Below are 22,593 nucleotides of genomic sequence, written 5' to 3' on the forward strand. Positions count from 1 at the left end.
GAGGGGGGTTTCTGGACAGTGGGGCAATATCCATTCACTGGGACCGGTCTGAATAACGTATAAATGGGAGTGATTTTGTGATGGCACGGGGTTACAGCATTAAACTGATCAAGTGCATCATTTTTACCAAAAGCCCAAAGACTAATCAAGCAGTAATGTTACTCCAGACCAGTGCTGCAGTGCTGCAGACAGCCTTAAAGTGTACTGTAAACGGACAGTGCGGAGTCCTGGTGTCCTGTCTCCTGTCCTCACAGTATTGCTCCTTCCCCTGTTGTGTGCAGGGGAGGGGGTCTCCTCTCCCTGGCGGGCTGGCGGGAGCTCTGCGGAGGAAGCGTTGCATTTAGGCAAATAGGAGTCATAGTTGGCGTCGTAGTCTGATCCACTTCAGATTTTACGGGCATGGGGATCTTGTCCTAAATTGTGCTGAGTAAGGAAGAGGGGGGTCCCAGTGTACCTCAGCAATTTGTGGTGTGCATATCTGAATACCTTGTGTTTTTACTCCAAAAGTCTATTTCGTCCCATGCTCCAAAAGAGGTAACACACCTAAAACATCAGCCACTTTCGAGTTTCGTAATTGGCTATGGCCATGGTGCACATTTAGTCAGCCAGGTAGAGGAAGTCTTTGGACCTGTTTGCTTTAACAGGGTGTGGGGGGTTCTTGATGGGTTCTTCGCGGTCCCTGGGCCTGTGGGGGTCCCCATTTCTGCGGTCCTGCAGGTCGGGGCGAGGCGCGTCCTCACCCTGCCGGCAGTCGCCCCCCCCCCCCCCCCCCCGTGCGAGCTGTAACTCGAGCTACTCCCTCCCTCGGCCTCTTTAACTCCATCACCTTTTGTTTGCCTTACTTTTTTCTCCCCTGTAAACAGCCGTAATGTCATGACGGAGAGAAAGAGAGCCTTTTGTTCCTGCCAGTAGGATGGTACTGTGTGCGGGAGGAGAGAACTGTTTAGCATTTCTTTCGTGGTTACTCTCTCATCTCTCCCCAGCCACCCGCACACCAAACTTGCCTTTCTCTGCCAACCCCATGCTCTCTTCCCTTCTGGTTCCTGGGGCATCTCTCGCCCTCCCTGTCTCCTCCTCTGACTGGGGGAATTTGCACAGCCCTGTAATCTCACTCTGATCCTTCCCAGGGTGGGCCGTTTCTTTTTGGTGGTGGGGGGGGGGGGGGGGTGTGTGAGTGCAATCGTTCTCTCCCTCCTGAGGTTTTCGTTCAGTGCTGATGCCGCCTTTGTGAACCCGCGCCCTCACTGACCGTGATGTTGTCATGGTTCGGGTGCAGCTAGGCACCTCAAAAGCACATCAAGACCTGTATCGGGCTGCATGGGTGGACAACAATGGCAATGTAAATCCAGGATCTGTACTGGGGTACTGATTTCATGAAGTCTTAAGATCACTTTATTGGACATTCACAATCTCTTGGATTATTAGGAATGTATTAGGAATTTGTCTTTTTTGGCAGACCCCAGCCTGCTCTCCATGAGAGACAGACAGGGAGAGAAGCTTGGGGTCAGAGTGCAGGGTCGGCCATTTATACGGCGCCCCTGGAGCAGCTGGGGTGAAGGAGCTTTGCTCAGGGGCCCAACGGAGTAGGATTCCTCTGCCGGCCGCGGGATTTGAACCGGCAACCTTCCAGCCACAGGCGCAGATCCTGAGCCACAGAGCCACTATCGTAAGGAGATTGAGAATGACATCAGCCCCAAACAACAAAGTTATAGAATTATTTTCCCATCCCTCCACTGGCCAGTGCCTGTCTCCTGTGGGGTATTAAAGAAGCTGGGGGTGTTTTTAAAAACCGGTTGGGTGTTTTACGAGTGCCTTATTTTGCCCTCAAACTTTCTTAAAGCCTGTAAGCTGTAGGGCTGGACAAAAAAAACCCAGTAGGTCAGAGAGCAGACTCCAGGCACAGATCCATTGATACCAATTCCATTACCCTCATGAAGAGGTCCCCCAAGGATCCTGTTTGCTATAGAAACTTTGCTTCCATGCACAACACAGGGCTGTAATCTGATGCCAGATTTCCTTTAAAGCCCAGAGTACATCTGTCCTACGCAAGTTACCCAGGAAGGCCTTTTGGCAGCTATACAGGAGAACTCGCTTTATTTTCTTCAGTTGCTTTTCTGTTGACGACATTACAAGGCTGGTCTAGAAAATGAGGTCTTAGCCACAGATTGCAAGTCCTTTGTGGTGGAAGAATTTGAATTTAAATAAAGTTTATATATATAGAGAGAGAGAGAGCGCCTCCCCTCATTCACAAGTCCAGCGTGCGCGTGTCTCTCTCAATGTGCACGTACTGTACATGTTTGTACATGCTGGCCTTCCCAGACAACGAGTGAAAACCTGTTTTTCCTCATTGAGGTACTAGACCTTACATTAAAAAAACGTTTTTTTCGATATTTTGTGGTTATTGGTATTCTAGGTACTCATTTTTTTAAATACCGTATGCATGTTGTGTTAATTGTCCATGTTTGCTGTCCCCTTCCTGTCTGTGGAGATACTCCTGAATGTGCGTTTTTCTTTTTGTGGGTTCACATGTTTATTTAAAGTTTAGGTGATTTTCGGGGGGAAACCGTCGTCTTGCACTGGAGTGAGAACTCAGAGTTGGGAGCAGTGTGTTTGTTAAAAGAGCAGACCCTCGTGAAAGCTAAGGTTTTCTGTCTCTCTCCCCCCATTCCCACCCACCCACCCACCGCCCAGTCAGACATGTGGTGAAAACAGCACCGCAGTGTGACTCCCATTAAAGTCAGCTGCTGAGGGTGGGGTCAGGGGTCACTCCAGGGTGGGGCAGGGGTTCCTGGGATCGGAGTGGTAGCCTATAGCAGCTGCTGGATCCTGGATGTGGTGTGGAGCTGGCGGAGCTGGGAGGCGTCTGTTCCGATCCTCTCTCTCTCTCCCTCCCTCACTCCGTCTCATTCCGCTCGCTGTGTGTCCGCGCAGAGTCTGTGCTCCCGGCTGCCGCCGCCGTCGCTGACTTCTCTGTCTATCCCGGTCTTTCCGTCTGGCTTCCCTGCCGCTGGGGGCTTCCACCCTGCCTGTGAGCGGCTGTGTTTGGGCTGGAGGGGGAACGTCGCTGCGCTGCCGGAGGATAGAGCAGGAGACCCGGAGAGAGAGAGAGAGGGAGAAGACGAAAAGAAAGCAGAAGGGGGGAAAAAAAGTCGTGAGCGTTTTCTTTTCTTTGATTTGAAGCCTGACCCTGTTTTTTTCCGGCGGTGTGTGGGGGTGTGAAGTGGCACTTGTCCGCCGCTCTCCATCCCCTCTGCCTCTCTGCGGTACCGCGCACACGCTCGCGCGCGCGCCCTCCCGGCGCACACAGGTGTCAAGGAAACTGGGATTCTGCTCTTGCCCTCGCAGGATCGTGCGCTCCGCTCTTCCTCTTCCACAACCGAGGCTGCGCGCCGCGGACCGAGGCGATGCCCGCGAGCCTGTTGTGATGGGCGAAGGGCAAGTGGGGAGGAGGGGGTGACTGAGAGGGGGCAGCAGCAATTAAGCGTCCCTATGCCGGCAGGCTGAACTGGGCTGGACTGGGGGAGTGTGTGCCCACAGGATGGGAGTTTCAGAGCAAGTTTCGGACGGACAAGTGTCGCTGAAACCCCGAAGCCGAGCCCTGGTGTGAGAACTACTGGTGAGCTTGGCACAGGAAAATAAATACCGGCGGATCATGGAAAGAAGAAAAGGAAGACCCCAAAAAGATGTACCTGTTTCTGTCTGCGCTTCCTTTCCTCGGTCGCTGTTAATCAGTGTTAGTATGGTTCCAGGGCGTTTATATGGTTCTCCAGTAACCCCGTGGGCAGCTGGCCTCACTGCCAGCGTGAGCGCTTCTGAATTTTAATTGCCTGTGAAAGAGTAAACGGTGACAATCCAAGGTCCTTGGCCTGCAGGCAAACCTCTGGATCTCCTGGAGCTGTGCGCGGAACTTCTGGGAATCATAGGAGACCGTCTTCTTCTCCGGGACGGTTCCCGCCAGCGGGGAGGCATCCCGGATTCTTACCGCGCTGCGCCGCTGAACGCAAGAACGGGAATCTGACTCGGTCCCGGCAGAGCAGCTCTGGGGAAAGGATGGTCCGGGGACCTCGGACTTGTTCTCTGTGGTAACCGAGCTTTCTGGAGCCGTTGCTTTTCGGGGTCCCCCCTGCCTGTCTGGATCTCGGTGTCGGGGTGCGGGGCAGCATGTCGGCGGCAGGGCAGTCAGCGGTAGTCGGGGAACGGCCGCAGGTGGTCCCGGTGCCCCCCTCCCCGCCGGCAGGGGGCGCCCCCGTGTGGCGGTTCGAGAGCCCGGTGGGGGTGGACTGCAGCGCCCCCGAGCCGCGCTGCATCTGGCTGGCCGTGCTGCGCCGCGTGGCGGAGGCCGGACGTGCCAGGCCCGCGCCGGGGCTGGAGCGCCGACCCGCGGTCAAGGGTCCGAGAGCCCTGGGGAAGGAGCAGCTCCAAAACGTGAGGGTAAGGCTCTCCCTGGAACTGAGCTCGGGGTCACCCGAGTGTCTCAGGGGTTCTGTCTTGAGTGCATTTCGGTACACTGCTTATGTTCTGGGATTTAATTAGTTTTATTAGTCGGCGGTAATGGTCGCGGGTGGCCTCGAAGCCCACCTCCCCGCCAGCAGGGGGTGCCGCTGTGTGGCGGTTCGAGAGCCCGGTGGGGGTGGACTGAGTTTCTGAGAGAGGTGGCTACTAGAAATGTCTCTGCTCATGCTCTGAAGCCTGTTAGTACAGTGTTGTGTGATCGCTCCTGGAAGATGATATCAGATCATAGCACTGTATGTGTGTGATGAAAAGGAAAGTCGCATTTTGTCACTGCTGGCTTAATATGGGAAGAATGTGTCTTACAAGTGGTTTTTTTTGCAACCGGTTTAAGGAAGTTGATTGTTTTGGTGAGTCATCTGAGTGGTGCACAGTGTTATGCATGCAGCTGGGACTCTCCCTTTGTCTTCAGCCAGTTACAACAAGGCATGCTGACGACAGGTGCACTTTGTCATGTAGCACTAAACACTCAGCATCAAACTGAATACCCTGTCTGCCTCCCATTGATGTGTCCTGATGAAGGTGGTGGTACAGGAATAATTGTCTAATATGAAAAACAAAAAAACAAAACGAAACTTTGCTTATTTGAGTCCCTGGTCGAACCCTTTGGGCTGTAATTTTGGACACTGTGTCCTGTGATTTCACTGCAATTTCTGAAATGAAGACAAAAGCTAAATTTGCATGATTTATAAAGTAACACTTGCAGCTTTTCCTGGACCCATACTGCTCTCATGGCCGGATTTTCAGTGTGGGCATATTGCCCGGTGGGAGGGGTTAGTAGTGTGCCCATGGTTTGGCCATGGTGGAAGAACACGGGAGACTTCAGCTGAACGCTCCTTGCGGGAGAGAGACAGGGGTCGGTGATGTACTTGCGAGTGGGAGAGGGGGTAGGTGTGTAGTATCTAGAGCATTTCTCACTTGGGCTGTCACAGCTGGGTGCGTTTGCTCGCAGGGGCTGCTGAAATGCCTGAGTGGGGAACGGAGGGGAGATCCCTGGTTGTCGAGGTCCTGGTAGTGTCGCGTGGAGGGCAGTCTCGGGGTCAGACAGTTTCTGGCTGTGTAATAGGCCTCGCTACTCCTCCAGCAGGCCACGGTACTCCTCCAGCAGGCCACAGTACTCCTCCAGTAGACTGAGGTACCCCTCCAGCAGGCCACAGTACCCCTCCAACAGACTGAGGTACCCCTTCAGCAGGCCACAGTACCCCTCCAGTAGACTGAGGTACCCCTTCAGCAGGCCACAGTACCCCTCCAGTAGACTGAGGTACCCCTCCAGCAGGCCACAGTACCCCTCCAGTAGACTGAGGTACCCCTCCAGCAGGCCACGGTACCCTTCCAACTGACTGAGGTACCCCTCCAGCAGGCCACGGTACCCTTCCAACTGACTGAGGTACCCCTCCAGCAGGCCACGGTACCCTGAGGTACCCCTCCAGCAGACTGAGGTACCCCTCCAGCAGGCCTCAGTGTCTTGAGGTACCCCTCCAGCAGGCTGTAGTTTAATCACTGGGCGTTGCTGCTGGTATTGTTTTTTGGTTTCGAGCAAACCCGTACCATGCCAGTCACGCTCCCTTAGTGAACATTGTTCAACGGATTGAAAACCTCTCGTGTCGTTTGGAAGCCGCGAAGGGTGTAAAATGGTGTGACACCTGTTTTCACATTTCTGCTCTCGAACTAACGGTAGAAATTCCTCACATGCACATGACACATACATGGGGTAATAGCTCTGTTTATGTTAATATTTTAACAGGATAACAAAAGACAGACAGGCGGATGCGTTGTGTTGCCAAAGGCGCAATGTCAGGGTTTGGAAAGCCCGGCGATGTGCAGGAATTCCAGTTATTGGCTGTTTTTCTTGCACGGGGGGCTGTTATAAAGCTGCCGGGGACTCGTTCCGGGTGTCAGACCTGACCTTTCGCAGGAAGATCTTTTAATTAAAGTGGGGAGAGAAGAATGTGAACGGTCAGCTGCCCCGTCAGCTCCGAGCGGGCGGCCGGCTCGTGTCCCTGCGGAGCTGGGGAGCGCCTGCTAGCTGGCCTGTTGATTAGAGAATGATCACAAACACACAGCAGCTCTGATACCTTAGTACAGCAAACCCGTGGACTGTCTTGTTTTCCGACATTTATGCAGCAGTCAGCCTCGATTGTTTTATTTTGCCTTAATTCTTTCATTTTATCCAGGCTTATTGCTCTCCTCCACTCACAACACGTTTGTGTGAGACCATTCTGTAGTTTGGAACTGGTTCAGGTTCTGCATACCATTGCTAACTTTTGATGACTACTACAGGAAATCATGCGTGCACTGTACAGGTGCATAATAAGGAATAATAGTTCCTTTAAGTTATATAGTGCTTTTAACTCTAGCAATCCTGACATGATTCATTCACTGATGCACATAAATATTTGTCACCTGGGTGATGAAATACCTGTGCCTGTCACTCTTCATGCAGTGCTTGCGTCTGATGCACAAACGCAAGCTCTGCGTGTCCAGTGGGTTTGGCTTTTATTTTTTGATAAGATGTTTTGAATTTGAGCTGTTCTTTAAGGTCGTCTGCAGTGTAGCGCCATGACGTGCACACGTGGTCAGGGGCGTCAGACGAGCGGAGACAGCACAGCCGGCGCGCTCCCACGGTGGGGCTGAGCCCAGTTGCTTCATGCTGGATTAAGGGCACGGCTGCAGTCTGAGCAAGGAGTAATTGAAGGGCTCACAGTGCCGGGAGGGGTTGTGGTTGAAACTGTCGTGTTGGAGCTTGTCTGAGAATTGGCCTCGCTGCTCCTGCTCCGACAGCATTGCATTCAGTTCATGTCTCCCCCCCCCACCTCCTCTGGCAACGCTTCATGTGTCTCAACCTGTCCAGGCTGAAGCCCGTCTCAGAGAAAAGCAGCGCTGTCTTTCTCTCCCTCTCTCTCCCTTCTGCGCCCTTTCGCAATCACACAGGCTCTCTTTTCCTCTTCTTTGGCTCTGGCTGCAAGCGCTGTTGGAGGTGAGAAACTCCTTCTGCCTTCTGCCTAAGAGCTGTGGGATTCTGGGAAGGGGTGCTCTGTTGTCGATAGGGCAGTAACGCCCAGTATGGAGTCAAGGGATTACGGCCCAGATAAGAAGGACAGAGGGGCTGGGAGAGGGAGCCTGTGCTAGCAGCGGGGAGCAGAGGCATGGGATGATGGGAATGTGGTAAATGTGGCTGCTTGCTGAGAGATGGAAAGGGAGGGGACATGGTTTGGGAATGTGTTTTTAGAAACTGGTGCTGACCAGGGACTTGGAGGGAGGCATGGTCCTCACAGTGTTTATAGCTCTGGGGCGGGAGAAATGTGGCTGCAGCAGTTCAGCCGAGGAAATAAGACTCCCGATGCGCAGCACAGCCTTTCCAGGTTTTCCTGTGTTGCAGGGTTTTGTATTTACGCCAATGACAGGTGCTGGTTAATTTCATACTCCTTGCTTTATGTTGGCAACATTTGCATAAACATCCACACATCCGTGCATTTTCTAACCCACTAATCCAGTCCAGTATTGAAGGTGGAGCCGGAGCCTAATCCGACATGCAACTGGTACAAGGCAGGATTATTGGCATAAGCAAGAATGCAGAAAATCTGAAACACATCTGTGTACGTATGTCTTATTCTGTTTCATCGGTAAGGTTTTTACACAATGCGCTTCCCCAAAACCTGAAATGGATCCAGCTCCTGAGCGGCAGAACTTGTATTTGAATCCTTGGGCCTGGAAGGAGAGGGGAGGAGAGTCAGGGACAGCGACACTGGGAGTGTGGAATGAGCCATCAGCCTTGTCCTGTGCTGTAGAGACCTCTCCCTCGCTCTCTATTTTTAGAGGCATGGTATTCTCTGAATGGCTAGTGACCCCCCCCACCCCGTCCCCCACCCCCCCGCTCTGCTCTTCCTGCCTCAAGGCTGCCACTTCCTGTTGTTGCGCTGACGGGGCTGCGAGGTCAGCACAGTGCTCCGACGTGCGGGCAGGAAGTGAGGAGACGGCAGGATGGGGCTTCTTTTCAGCCATTGGCAGAGGTTGGCAGCTGCATGTCCCTGGTGAGACCTCCTCTAGCCGGAGCTGGGGTGCACTTGAAACCCCCCCCCCCGCCCCCCCTGCTGATGGGAATGAGGCGTACACCGGTTCCTGGCAGGTTGCAAACCCACTGCAAAAAAAAAACTCCCCCACTCTCAGTCCAAAAACAGACCTGTTTTTCTAGGTGCTCGGTGGGCCCAGCGCCAAGATGAGTCCAGAGCTGGCTATTCCAACCAGAGGAAAGGGTCAAGGTTTTTACCGCGCACAGGATGTGTGCAAGAGATGGCCTTCGTCAGGGCTTTAAAGAAGTGGCTTGAGGCGAATGGGCTGAGCCGACTCCAAGCGCTTCAGGCATGTGGTTTGAGTTCCCCGCGTGTGCTGGGCGAGCTGGGGCTCAGGGGTGCCCAGGCTGTGGTGGGGCGAAGGCGTCAGCTCAGCCTGTTTCTGAGGCAGATGTGCGATTGCTTGTGCGCTCTCACGTCTGCCGTGTGCAGCTCCTGTTTGCTGTTCACGTCTGTGCTTCCGAGACTTCACATGTGCAAGAAAGAAATCTTGGTAGGCGCTGCTGCTGTCTCGCCACCTGGTTTTCCCTTGCAGCTGTAATTGTACAGGCTGCAGAATCTGCAAGTCTCTGGTGTTAGCAGGTATATTATAACCCTGCGCATTCCGTTTGCCCAGCCTCTAGAGCTCAGAAGACATTTTTGTCATTAGTCTGAAGAAAGAGGGCCAGAGAAATCAGTTTTTGGGGGCTGTATTTTAAAAAGCTTTTGAGTTTTGAGGGGGTTTTGAGCTGAAAGTCCAGTTAGACACAAGCTGCCAGGATCACATGAAAGTTTGCAGGGCGTTCATTACTCTCTGGAACTGTTCCATTTCTAGATTCCAGCCTCCTCTGTGGCTGGGGTGCTGTCCACACTTCAGTTTAAAAGTCCAAAGTCAATGACATCACCCCCTCTGGGCTCTTACTTTGACTCCTACATCTTTTCATGACCCGCTGTTTTGTTCAAGCTTCATGAATTTCTCGTTTTACTTTCGTCTTCAGTTGTTTTGGTTTGTCCCCCTTCTGCCTTGAAAGATCCTCAGCAGAGATTCCTTACAAGTCAGGATGTGTGTCGGGACGTGACTCAGAGATGCGTGCCAGCGCTGCCAAGCCAAACGGGCTGGTTCTGCTGGAATCTCTGAGCCAGTACCAGTCAGACCAGGATGTGTCAAAGAATGCACAAGTTTGCGCTGTACAAAATGGGCTCTTCTGTGAGCGGACAATGTAGGAGATGTATTAAGCATATTTGGCAATATGAACCTGACTTATTTCAGAATGCATCCTGTTATTCTCCAAGAATTCGAGGCGATATTCCAGCACGGCTAGAATGATACAAACTACTGTTGTAAACCTGCTGAGGACAAATTCTGAAACGAGTGCGGAAAATTCCCAAGGCCGTCACACAGCAGCCTGCAGCAGGTCTGCTTAGATGCCTCCTCATAAATCAAATCTGGCTTTTGAATTGGAAGAGGGAGAATCTACCTTCTGCCTTTTTTTGCTCAGAATTTTTTTGTCCCGTTTTATGAATGTTTGGTTATGTTAATCAACACAGAAATGGCATCCAGAGGGTACTGGAGGGAACAACGTTTAAGTAGATTTGGATTTCTTGTGCCCAGAGGTGTGTGGAAGGCCAGAACAAGCTGCCCAGCTGTTTCGTTGAAACCTGTACTCTTTCTCCAAACTGCTGGAGATGCAACTAAACGAGCCAGATGGGTAGAATGGCCCCCTCTCATGTTTGGCTGATCTTCTGCTCACATGCCGCTGTGGCCTTATACCACATGACTGGCATCTGTAGTGTGACGCAAGCATGTCTTCAGATTAGAGTATGCATGTTGTTTCCTCTGGAGAGCTACCCCCTGCTGTTCAGGTGTGCAGGTGTACGTGCACCTGGTGAAATCGTACCTGGGACCTGCAGGCCTTTTTCTAAAGTCTAATGGTGAAACTGCAGCAGTGCTGACCTGGCTCTCTCTCTCTTTGTGTTGCAGGCGAAGGGGCGGAGAGATGGGATTTCGTCGCCCAATGAGAACGCGCAGCCGAAGTCGGGGGAGGGGCCGGCGTGGCAGGGGCCGCGTACGGTGGTCCTGCACAAGAACTCCCAGGGGTTCGGGTTCACCCTGCGGCACTTCATCGTGTACCCCCCCGAGTCCGCTCTGCACACCAGCCTGAAGGTCAGTCCCCCCTCACGCCGCACTGGATCTCCCCAGAAGCCTTGAATCGGAGAGGCGATCCTGCTGGGCTCCAGCCATCGCGCCTCTAGTGTGATCGGTTTCTCTTCAGGGCGATCAGACAGGCTCCCGATTTTCTGATGCTATGAATGCTAGGAGCTTCGGTCTGCCAGGTTTAGAAGTTAAAGTTAGGATAGAGATATTGCACACCAACGATAAACCTCCGGTTATATCTCTACAAGCAAGGAGGCGCCGAACGTGAGCCCCTTGCACGGAGGTCTGGGGTGCTGTTCAGCTGCTGGAGGGCTGAGTGAGCTGAGCTTTTCAGACTGAGCTGAAACTGCTGGGTCCTCAAGATCCTCAAGCCCTGACTGGCCCGGCACATGTCGGCACGAGGCGGCTGCCATGCGCCAGGCTCCCGCACACAGCCGCCGGCGCTGCTCTATCCCGCTGCAGCGGCCAGGAGGCCCTGTGCGTTAGGAAGACACAGTACTGTCACTGCAGAGACCTCTGGGAAGGACGTCACAAGGTGGCGGATGGAGGTCATGTAGCGCTGGAGATGAGAGAGGGGTGTTTCGGCGTCACCTGCCTGCTCTCGGCAGCTGAGAATGGTCAGCATTACAGCTTGGACCGAGTGATTATCTTGGCACCGGAGAAATGAGCATGTTTGGAAGCGTGAAAGTTAAAGAGAATGAAGTATCTTGTGCTCAGGTGTGCTGCGAATGGGTCTGCGAATGGGTCTGCGAATGGGTCTGTCTCAGAGTAGGGCACTCTGGTGGAGCAACAGTTGGGAGTCTTTGAGTCAGAAGGTCAAGCAGCAGACAGTGAGCACTCTGGAAGGGTGCAGCTGAACTTGTTTTGGCTTTATCCTATACTGGACACAGACAAGCTCTGCTTTTGCAGATTTTATATTCTAACGATGAGCGCAGCCTGGCTGTTTCCCTAGGAGGAAAACAAAAAATCTTTCGCACAGAGGCCAGAGCAAGAGTCCGAGAGCGGAGAGGCAGATTGTGCCGGGCCCTGAGCTCCCCTGTGCCGGCTGGCCCCGGATGTGCCACAGGAGTGCCGGAGCACCCTGCCAGCTCGCTTTCTCTTCCCTTAAACCCTGCTATTGTCTCCCCCTGCAAGGAATGAGCACTGTCAGCTCAGCTAAAGCCCGAGCAGTTCCTCTCAAAGTGCTCACTCAGCTCTCCCTGTGTCCCCCCAGCTCAATGCCCAGGCACTGGGACAGTTCTCCCGCGGTCAGCTGTCCTGCGTGATCCAGGCCAGCGCCTCCTGGTGGCCCCCCCCCCCCCCGGGTCACTTGGCTAAACTGCACTGTGCTCTTAAGTCAATCACTGCCTTCCCATCAACTTAATGTAATTGAAGCCATGCATTCTGTCACTGCAGAGCTCTTACTGGGGAATACAAAAGCGCCTCTCATACAAATGGAGCATTAAAGTCACCTTTCAAACCGATTCCACTCGGGTCTGCTTCATCTTTGCACAGTATATTTATTTTTTGTGCTGGCGTTTGCATGTGCAGTAAGTGGTGTTTTGGGAGGAAGAGGCTGTTCCCCAGAGCTGCGCGTACCAGTGTGTGCTCTCTCGGCCCAGTGTTGATTGCTGACTGAGGCAGTAGTTCCCCAGGTTTGGTCATCAGGGTGAAAACGGCACCTGACGCTGAGCTCATCGAGTCTGCCAGCGAGTCTGCTTGGCACTTGGGGCTGCCAGCTGATAGCATTTCAAAAGGTGCTCGTTAAAACGCCAGTGGCCAGACGATTAACAATTCTGGGATGTTTTTGTTTTTAAAGCACCTCTTCGCAGCCTGCTATTTCAGTCCTAAATCGCCTCTATTTTTAAATGCTGGTTTCCTCTGCTTGGATTTACTGCGCTTCTCCGCCTTATGGCGGTAAACCCGCGGTAAATCTGCAAGGCAGTTTTGCAGGCTTCCCATGATTCCACTGGGCCTACTCCTTATTGTTCCGCCTAGTTCTGCCACAGAAGGCCTGTGCTCAGCGGCGCCCTCACCTGGCAGAGCTGAGTGATTGTGGCCGCTGCTGAGAGCTCTTCATCCCTCTCTCAGTGATGAGAAGCAAAACTCTGTCAGCATTTAAAGGGCAGACCAAGGCACATTTCTTGTCAGAATGCTGTACAAAGTACAGAGGACCTAAAAGCCTGTGGAGACTCAGAGTAGCGGTTTTAATTAGTTGCACAGTATTGCTTCCGAAGCTGTGGATCTGGAGAGAGATCTGTAAGAGCTGACTAAGAGAGGATGGGTGTGGGGGGCAGTGCTTGTTTACGGACGCTGCGGAGAGACAGCAGCATCAGCTGGCCGAGGAACATCAGCTGCCATTGCTGGCCTGTGTTTCCAGTTCAATTCGCTGTAACTGCAGTGACTTTGATACTAGTTTTGTCATGTTTGTCACCGTCATGCAATTGGTTACAGCAGTTAAAAGGCATTTAAAAATGGGAGTGGTCTGCACGATGTCTCCCATTGTAGTTCTGTCCTACAGTGTTTGTCCTCAGGGTTTGACTTGGTTATTTTTATGCCGGGATGACAGTTTCAACTTGCAAGCCTTGGCCCTCGTAGGAAGCCTGCTCCATGTAAACAGTCCATTGTCTTTCTCATGTTCTGCTTGGAGGACCCGTGTCAGCTGGAGAAAGGCATGCCTTTTTTCAGAATACTCTTAATGATCTAAAGAAGATGTAGCACCATGACTCTGAATAAGCAAATCTGCAGCTGGAAAACCAGAGAGACAATATACTGTCCCCAGGCAGTGCAACATCATCATCACAACTGCATCATCACTAAACTCGGAGAAGCTTTAACAGGCTGTGGTACTTCCTCACTCGGCCTTCTGCACTGTGGGCGCTTACATCTTTGTTTGTTTGTTTTTCTAGGATGAAGAGAATGGGAATGGGAAGGGTGAGTTTTTTTATCTTCATCAGGATAAAAAAAAATGACGTCAGTGGTGTGTGTTGCGCTGTCCCTAATGCACGTGTTCACTGAGGAAAAAATGGCATCGACCTGGACATCTGACCAACCTCACCCTTTCAGTAGACGCCCACATCACAACAAAAGTTGTGAAACAGCTCCACCTAGTGGACTTGCAAGCAGAGATCAGAGAGGCAGTAAAACAGTGGAGTGCCTGGGGTCACTCAGACATTGAAAATTCAGGAGATTTACACATAAGATTAGAAGTGTATGCTCCTTTGATGTACAAGAATTAGCTCACGATTCACTTTGAGCAGTGTTTGACAAAGATCCTAGAAAGTGCTGTCTCACAGTTTAACACTGTGCAAATGTTTGTTTTTCTGTGGTATGACAGCTGAATATAAATATAGAATTTATATATATTTGCATTGGTGGTTATCTTTCTGCTTGTATGTGCAACCATACATGTGGTCTTCATAGGATATCAGAGGAGCCGCCTGGAGCCGATGGACACCATCTTTGTGAAGAATGTGAGAGAGAAGGGTCCCGCGCAGCAGGCTGGCCTCTGCACAGGTAGGGGTCAGTGGGGGCCACACGGGGGCTCAGGTCAGGAGGCTGCTTGAGAAACCCTAGTCGTCACTGCAGAACTAGCTTAAGGAAAGCAGAACGAGTGCGAACCCATACTGGATTCAAAACTGAGTTTATGAAAGAAGGGGTTTGGGAGAAAGGACCAGTCCATGCCGCTGATATCACTTCCCAGCACTCCCAGCATTCACTGCTTCGCATCCCTCGCTCTACCTGCACAGCTGCCCCAGAGCTGTTTCTGACTGCCTCATCCTCATGGCCTGGGTATTTCCCTGCAGCCAGCTGGGCTCACACCAGAGAGTGCTGTCTCACACCCGGTGCACCAGAGAGTGCTGTCTCACACCCGGTGCACCAGAGAGTGCTGTCTCACACCCGGTGCACCAGAGAGTGCCGTCTCACGCCCCATACACCAGAGAGTGCCGTCTCACGCCCGGTGCACCAGAGTGCTGTCTCACACCCCATACACCAGAGAGTGCCGTCTCACACCCGGTGCAACAGAGCACACCTTGCCTGTCCTGCGCTCTGCAGGAGCGCGGTGTGTGAGGAGCACGCGGCGCCTGCAGTGCGGGTTGTCTCGGCACGCCGGGGCCGGCGCTGTCCTCCCTCCCGCCCTGCCGGCGTGAGCCGCTTCCTGTTGTGACTCGCAGGGTGAACTCGGCTAACCTGGGCGAATTCCTCCCGCACCGCGGCCTCAGCCATCTTCACACAGGCACGAGGAAGTCCCACGGCGCGGTTTATTATTTCATAGATTTTTCCTGAAAATAGTTGCTTACCAGGATATCCTACTTTACTGGAATCTGTTTTTAATGAAGGGCTCCCCGAGGGCTGCAGACACACCTGCGGCGATCTCCCAGACGCTGGGGGGTTTCCTTAAGCCTGACCCCAACACACCCTCCTCCAGGACGAGGAAAACATTCTGGGCCTTAAAGCTACAGGCTAGGGCTCTCCTGGGCCCAGGCCAGCAGGGACTCTCTCTCGTTTAGGTCGTTAGGGTTAGGAGTTTTTTGGGGGTATGCAGATAGCCCCCCAGGTCTGGAAATCAGGGTTCCAACGCTATGAGGCAGCGGTGCTAACAAATGCGCCATTGTGGCGCCCTGTCTCTAAACACAGCTGTGTCTATTCAGAACTGATCTTAAAAGATCTGATATGGCCAGCAGCCATATCACCCTGCAACTCACAGCTGGCAGCCCCCTGCAGCTCAGCAGGTGTGAGCCTGGCCAGTACCTGGATGGGAGACTCCTGGGAAAAACTAAGGCTGCTGCTGGAAGAGGTGTTAGTGGGGCCAGCAGGGGGCTCACCCTGCAGTCTTTGTGGGTCCTAATGCCCCAGTATAATGAAGGGGACACTATACTCTAAAAAGGCGCCGTCCTTCGGATGAGACGTAAAACCGAGGTCCTGACTCTCTGTGGTTATTAAAAGTCCCAGGGCATTTCTGGAAAAGAGGAGGAGTGTTACCCCGGTGCCCTGGACAAATTTTTACCAGTCATGGCCTCCTAATAATATAATTTGGCCTCAACACTCTGCTCTCCTCCCGACTGAGAGCTGGTGTGTGAGGAGCGTTCTGGCGCACTATGGCTGCCGTTGCATCATCCAGGTGGGGCTGCACACTGGTGGTGGTGGAGGGGATCCCCATTACCTGTAAAGTGCTTTGAGTGGAATGTCCAGAAAAGCGCTATATAAGCGTAAGCAATTATTATTATTATTAAAACACGACAGCAGTGCAAGCTGGAGTCCCATTGTGTCCTGATATCCAGTACCTGTGCTGCAAACCGGGGACTGTGTGTTTTGCAGGGGACCGACTAGTGAAGGTGAATGGGGAGAGTATTTTGGGGAAAACCTACTCCCAGGTGATCGCGCTGATCCAGAACAGGTGAGTTCTGTGCTGCCTCTGAAAGCTGATCAAACCCCTCTTATCTCTCTATCCTGCCTTCTTTCTTTCCCTCTCTGTTCCTTTCTGATTCCTTCTCTTTTCTCTCCCCTCCTGTCCGTCTGTTGTCCAGTCCATCAGGTTGAACTATTACCTCTTTTTTTTTTTTTTGCTTTTTACATTCTGTGCAGACAATGATCCAAACACCTGCTAGTGTAACATGGAGCATTTTACAACCCAGGACCCGAAATTAGTTAAATAAACTGGGATTTGTGCCGTTGTGTTTCCGTTTCTAATTAAGTTCTGTCAAACAAAGCTTGGTTTCCTTCCCTGTGCTCTTTAGCAAGAACTGAGTAATGCACTCAGGCTGCTTTTAGTTTACAATTGAGTGAAAACCAGGTCATCGTTCCAGACGAGTGTGCTTAGTCATTAGTGTTGAAGTCAAATACCGAAACGGGTATGTCTGTGCTTATCATGTGAAGAGCTGTACATGCATGAGGCTGTTTGGTTTTTTTAGGTGGGAGTCTGCCTATTCTGAGCTTACTGCATTCCTTTAAATTCCCCTTCAGAACTCCACCTTATCGCTGGCAACACAAATGCAACTGAGTTTTGCAGGCTAAAAGCAGCACCTCAGTAGTTTCAGGACTTGTGGACTCTACTTAAAATGTATTTTATTTGACCAGGGTTATCTTGGACTGTCACGCAAATACCTGCCAAACCAGATGTGTTTTAATGGGGTAGTGTTATTCCTAGGAAAGATGGCTGAAGTGCCATGGTCCTCTCTTTCCTAAGAGAGGAATAACAAGTTTAGCTGTTTGTAAGGTGTTATTCAATAAAAAATAAACAAAAGCACGGTCAGAAAATGGAGGTTAGATTAATCAAATATAATAATAATCAAATTTCAAAATGATAAATTCACAGTGAGTACCGAGTATGGCCTCTCAGGGTGTTTATTGCGCAATCCTGGCAGTGTTGATGCGTAGTTCTGCGCAGACCAGCCTCTAGGAAGACCACAGAGGGATGTTCCACCACACTTCCTGCGCAGCTGCAGCCAGCTGGCAAAGTTTGGACAGCTGTGGTTGTCTCCTGTTGGTGACTTGATCCCACAGATGCTCGGCTGGACACAGGTCAGGAGAAAAAGCTGACCGTGGCAGTACTTTGACACTGTTCACTTGAAGTAATGCCATTGTAACCCCATCATGGAGTGATCTTGCATTGTCCTGCCACAACATGGACACCTCCTAGCTGGCTGTCAGGAATGGAAAAGTAGTTGGCAGAAGGGCGTTGTCAGTGTGTCGCTGAGCAGTTGCCCTCGATCTAAGCCAGACAGGCGTTCCTGGAATTTCTTCTGCAGTAGCTACTACAGCCTGAAAATAATTGTGCTGATGGTATGACTGCCTCGGGCCACTGTGGTGACACTGCCTTCCAAGACATGGTCTGTCCCCACACAGAGCCAATTTCCTGGTTTCTGTGGACTTGTGTGTTGGTGGATGAAGGAGAACAGGCTGGATGCCTTGAATTACGCTGATGACAAATCAGGCATTCTTCCTTCCTGAAGCGGGCCTTGGTTGTACTGTACCTCTCTGATCCTTGCATTCATTGAAACAATGTGTTTTTGAATACCAGTTTAAAGAGATTCCACCTAAACTGCTTTGGGGAAAACCCCTCTGCTCACGGTTTACAGTGTAAATGACATGATGTATTGTCCAATCATGACATGATTGTATGCCCAATGATCCACCAGTGTAAATCTTGGATTGCTTCGTTTGTGTTCCAGAATAAATCTGCTGCTCTTGGCAGGCTGGGGGGGAGTGGAGATTGGGGGCAAATTGTAGCCGCTACATAGTCCCATTTATGAAGTATACTTTATGTCCACTTGTGTGTCTTTGCTTTGCTGAGCTTCCTCATTCCACACCTTCTCACACACCTGTGAAAACTGACACCTCTTTTCACAGCGCTTACCGATGTTGACAAAAGAGCCTTGGTGGGGGAGCAGCTACCCGTAACAGGTCTTGCAGTAAATAAGGAGTCAAACCGCAGGCTGTTGCAGATGATCAGAGATGCCCCATCGCCGTTCTCATCATTTAGCAGAACGTCCTCGCTAATTTAGCCTTCCCTTTTTTGCAGTGAGAGTGTGCTTGAGCTCTCCATCATGCCAAAAGATGAAGATGTCTTACAGCTGGTAAGTGTGAGTACAACCTTTCTGCCTTCCTACAGTCTACCTGCTCTTCCCATAAATCTGCAGAAGCAGCTCCTGACGCCCAGTTCCCCACACAGGCACACATCCTGGCACACGCTCCATTGCACAAAGGCACTAATAAGCACACAAACACGAAAACTTGAAAAACCACAACGCCTTGTCCCAGTTGAGGGTTTGCACACTTCAGGAGGTACGAATAAGACACACAGAGGTCACAGGCACTTGCACAGACTAGTGCCCTGGCCGACAGTTTGCACACAGCAAAAACACAGGCACCCTTTAAAACCTTTAGGTTACTGTAAGTGCAGCCATTCAGTACATCTAAACAGGTATGCAAGGGTACAGATCTGGCACAGATTCCTAATCCCACCTCGTGGGCGCTTCTAAATCACAGGCCAGCCCTGAGACCCACCTTCCTACCAGTCACCCTCCCCTCCTCACAGGCTGCATCAGTCACAGTCTCTGGCTGACATCACCCGTGCACAGCTCCCTCCCCTCCCTGCCTGCCAGGGGGCGGGGCACCCCCCGAGGGAGCTGGGCTGACGTCATCCTCAGCAGAGCCAGAGAGGGCTGGTGTGTACGTGAGTGTGAGAGAGAGAGGCAGTCCGAGGCGGTGTGGAGCATTGAGAGCTTCTGGCCGGTGCCAGCAGGGACCTATGCCTTTGGGATCATTATCTCAGCCATTACCTTTGTTCATTCTCCTCGAGGAACACTGACTGTACACCTCTTTCTTAAGGGGAACCACCAAGGTAAACTCAACAGTGCTCTCCTGGAGCACGATGTTAGCAGCTGTAGTGCTTTGTACTGGATGTTTCTGGGCTTCACTGGTGTGTCATTTATCTCTTTATTTCTTTATTTGTGAGTGAATTAGTTTGCCTTAAGCATCCCCAGAACACTGTCCTGCTGAGTCTGTTGCTTTGTCTGCTGTTGGTCTCTCTCTGTTTTCCCCGTCTGTTTCTGCTGTTTTTATTGTGGGTAGGAGCAGTAGCAGTGCTTATTAATGGGAGTGGTTTTCCTGCTCATGTTCGATTCAGGGTGTTTCGATTCAGGCTGTGGCCGCATTCGGTGGAATGCTGCAGCAGGTCTGGTCACACAGCGGCCAGGAGTGAGGGGCTGGAATGGCTTCACCTGTGCTGAAGGAGACACTGGCTGTTGGGAGCCCTGTGGGCCTGCAGAGCCATTGAGGTGCTCAGGGCTAATAAATCTGCAGAGTCCCAGTCCTTCTGGTTTCCAGTCCCTCTGCACCTTGTGGGACAACAGTCCAGCAGGTTCCCTTGGTCTCCTTTGTGCTTGAGAAGCAGAGCCCTGCTGGAGACTTCCCCACACTGCTGGGGGAATAGTGTCAGGAGTTATTATTAATAGTTATAATAATGTTATTCTTATTCCATTTGATTTGTATAGACCATTTTATCACGGTGAATCTCAGTGTGCTTCAAATAAAAGAAAAGGCTGAAGAAGAGAAGTCAAGGAACTTGCCAATAACGAATAAGGAAAGGGTTTGGACATTTAATTATAGTGGTGGAAGTTGATAGGCTTGCTTGAAGAAAAAGGGTTTAAAGGTCTCAGTTGAATCTGGTTGTCTGAAATGATCGGAGAGGCTATACCTCAAGCGAGGAGCAGAGACAGAGAAGCACGGTCACCCAGAGCAAGCAGCTAGGTTCTGGGCACCTGAGGAAGATTAAACTGAGCTGATCTGAAAGACCAGGGCGCAGTTTGAAGAAGAAGAAGGTCAGGTGAGGTAGGCAGGACCTTTGCCCTTTAGAGCCGAGAAGGCCAGGAGCAGTACTTTCAGATCCACTCTCTGGTGAATGGAGAGCCAGTGGAGATTTGCAAAAACAGGGGCAATATGGTCTGACTTCCTAGCTCTGAAGAGTACCCTGGTGAGTTTGGGAAAACAGAGGAAAATAGTCTTTCACTCCTTCTTTCCCTGATCCTTATTATCATCCCCTCCTTCCCGGCCTCTTGCACCCTCTCTCCCTTTCTCTCACTCCAAAACCTCTTTCTCGTTGCCAGGCATACTCCCAGGATGCCTACCTGAGAGGGAACGAGCCCTACACCGGAGGAGCCCAGAATCTGCCTGATCCGCCGCCCATCTGCTACCCGCGCAAGACCTACAAGAATCCCGGGGCCCAGCCGCCGATGGGCCAGAACCAGCTGGACAACTGGACCAGCCGTTCCGGCTCCTCGGGCCCGTCCTCCCCCTTGGACAACCGCTCAGGTGTCACCAGCCCGGCCGGCTCCTTGTCTGTGGCGCTGGGCTGGCAGGAGGCGCGCGGGGCTGACCCAGGGGGCGTGGGCCACTCCAGCCCCGCCCATCGCACGGAGGAGATCCAGTATGGCATGACTGGCTCGCACGGCCCAGCAGCCCGGGGCAGGTCCGTCTCCTCCTCTTCCTCCTCCGCGGCGGCTGTGACCAGCCACTACGCCAACCACCACTCCGCCGGCGCCGGCCCACAGCAGCAGCAGCAGCAGCAGCAGCAGCAGCAGCTGCCGCCCGCGTCCCGCAAGGCCGGGCAGGCCTGGGGGGCCAACGAGGCCCGAGGCCTCGCCGCCCCCCCCCAGCCGGCGGGGCTGAGCCAGAGCGAGCGCTGCCAGCAGGCCCTGACGGACTGGTACTACAGCCAGGTGCCCGCGGCCGAGCGCTCCGCCCGCGCCATGCCCCCCCGCCACCGCAGCTACTCCCAGGACCGGCTGGGGGAGGCCGGGCTGACGCTGGCCCACTACAGGCCGGGCTGGCCCCACAGCGCCTCCCAGGACACCCTGCTGATGCAGCCGGCCGGCCCCGCCGCGCCCGGGGACGCCTACTGGGGGGCGCCGTGCGGCCAGCCCTCGGGCCGCGCCCGCTCCGAAAACCTGCTGGCCGCCAGGCACGACCGGTACGGCCACTCGCTGGAGATGCTGGACCGGGCGGCGGCTCTGGTGTCGCCCCGGTTCGAGCGGCCCGCCTGGCTGCTGCAGGCCCCGACCCGGACTGACGGCTTCCAGAGGCCGGGGAATCACTATGGGGTCCCGCCGGCGCCCCCCGCAGGAGGCAGGCAGCACCCGCAGAGGCCAGCGCAGCAGCAGCAGCCTCCGCCACCAACGCCGCCAGCATCGCAGCAGCAGCAGCACGCCCAGCCTGCGGCCCAGCCTCGGAGGCTGCCCCCCCAGAACGCGGACGACCAGCCTGTGGGCTACCGGAGCTACAGCCCCTCTTTCTACCGCAAGACCGGGCGCCTCATGCACGCCCACTCCTTCAGGGACCCCTCGTACACTGGACCCCACTTCACCTGGACGCCCCCTCTCAAGAGCAGCCCCCCAGACGGCTCGGCCCCCGCGTCCACCCCTCCCCTCCCGGCCCAGACCCCGGAGGAGCCCCAGGACGCAGCCCGCCGGCTGACCAACCACGAGAGGCTGGCGGAGGAGGTGGGCGTGGGGAGGGAGGCCCCCAGGGACACTCAGGAGGTGGTGCTGAGGCAGAAGCCCCCGACCGGCAGGAGGACGTCCCATGCGCTCCGGCACCCCCACTACACTCTGCCAGTAGACTCTCAGGACCCTCCTTGCCTTGCTCCCGAGCCCCAGGACGGTGCAGCCCCCCCAGCAGGGGGCGCCACAGTCCCCTTCAGCACCCGACAAGCCAACGGCAGCTTAGCGCCCCTGCTCATCGAGGACGACTCGCTGGCCTCCATCCCGTTCATAGGTCAGTGGCTGCTTCGGTGTCGTCTTGTTTCCTGGGTTTTTGCCGATCTGCCTCACTGCTCAGCTCCTCTCTGAGTCGTCTGCCGTCGGCCCCGGCTGGAGAAGAGAGCAGGTCTCTGGCGGAGCCCATGGATATGCTTCTTGGGGCCAGAGGTCACGCCCTCACTGTAGTTACCCATTGCTTATGACATCACTCACCATGATCTCATTCAGGTTCTATGACATCACAGCTTGCCCCCCTTCCCTCCCCCTCCCCCGTCATAGAATTACACCCCTAATTCGAATGAAAGATAATAGAAATCAATGGTAACTACAGTGAAACTAAGGCTACTTTGTCCTTTTTAGGGGTAGAAGCTTGCAATCTCTTTTATTTGCTAGTGTGACTGTGGTTTGCTACAGTAGTGCCCGTTCTCGCTGGCTTTTCTTTTTTGGTTGTGATAGCTTTGTGGCGGGGGGCACAGGGGGCATATTTTGGCAGTGGTGAGGATTTAGCACTGGGTGAGTGGCTGTACGGACATCCCTTTACAACAAGACGTGCTGTGAAGGCAGAGGCAGAGCTCCCTTGAGCTTTCAGTCTGGTCTCCAGTGGGAATTGCAGCAGGAAATTCTCTTGTTTCACCACCCTGTG

General features: G+C 53.2%; 1 protein-coding gene across 3 annotated transcripts in view; it reads left to right on the top strand.

The window, feature by feature from the left end:
- Nucleotides 1–22,593, top strand: part of LOC148814727 (rho GTPase-activating protein 23-like) — a 95,204-nt gene that overhangs the window by 46,256 nt on the left and 26,355 nt on the right. For 2 of the 3 annotated variants that reach the window (XM_088906292.1, XM_088906291.1), the window contains exons 2-7: nt 10,540–10,722; nt 13,602–13,626; nt 14,116–14,208; nt 16,012–16,090; nt 18,215–18,275; nt 20,301–21,966. In XM_088906292.1, coding sequence (XP_088762418.1) covers nt 10,540–10,722; nt 13,602–13,626; nt 14,116–14,208; nt 16,012–16,090; nt 18,215–18,275; nt 20,301–21,966 — 2,107 coding nt within the window. Of the gene's footprint in view, nt 1–4,161; nt 4,432–10,539; nt 10,723–13,601; nt 13,627–14,115; nt 14,209–16,011; nt 16,091–18,214; nt 18,276–20,300; nt 21,967–22,593 lie in introns of those variants that run through there. The other variant, XM_088906290.1, reaches the window with a different exon arrangement.

This window comes from Atractosteus spatula, chromosome 26, assembly GCF_055471065.1.
Source record: "Atractosteus spatula isolate fAtrSpa1 chromosome 26, fAtrSpa1.hap1, whole genome shotgun sequence".
NCBI classification, from domain to species: domain Eukaryota; kingdom Metazoa; phylum Chordata; class Actinopteri; order Semionotiformes; family Lepisosteidae; genus Atractosteus; species Atractosteus spatula.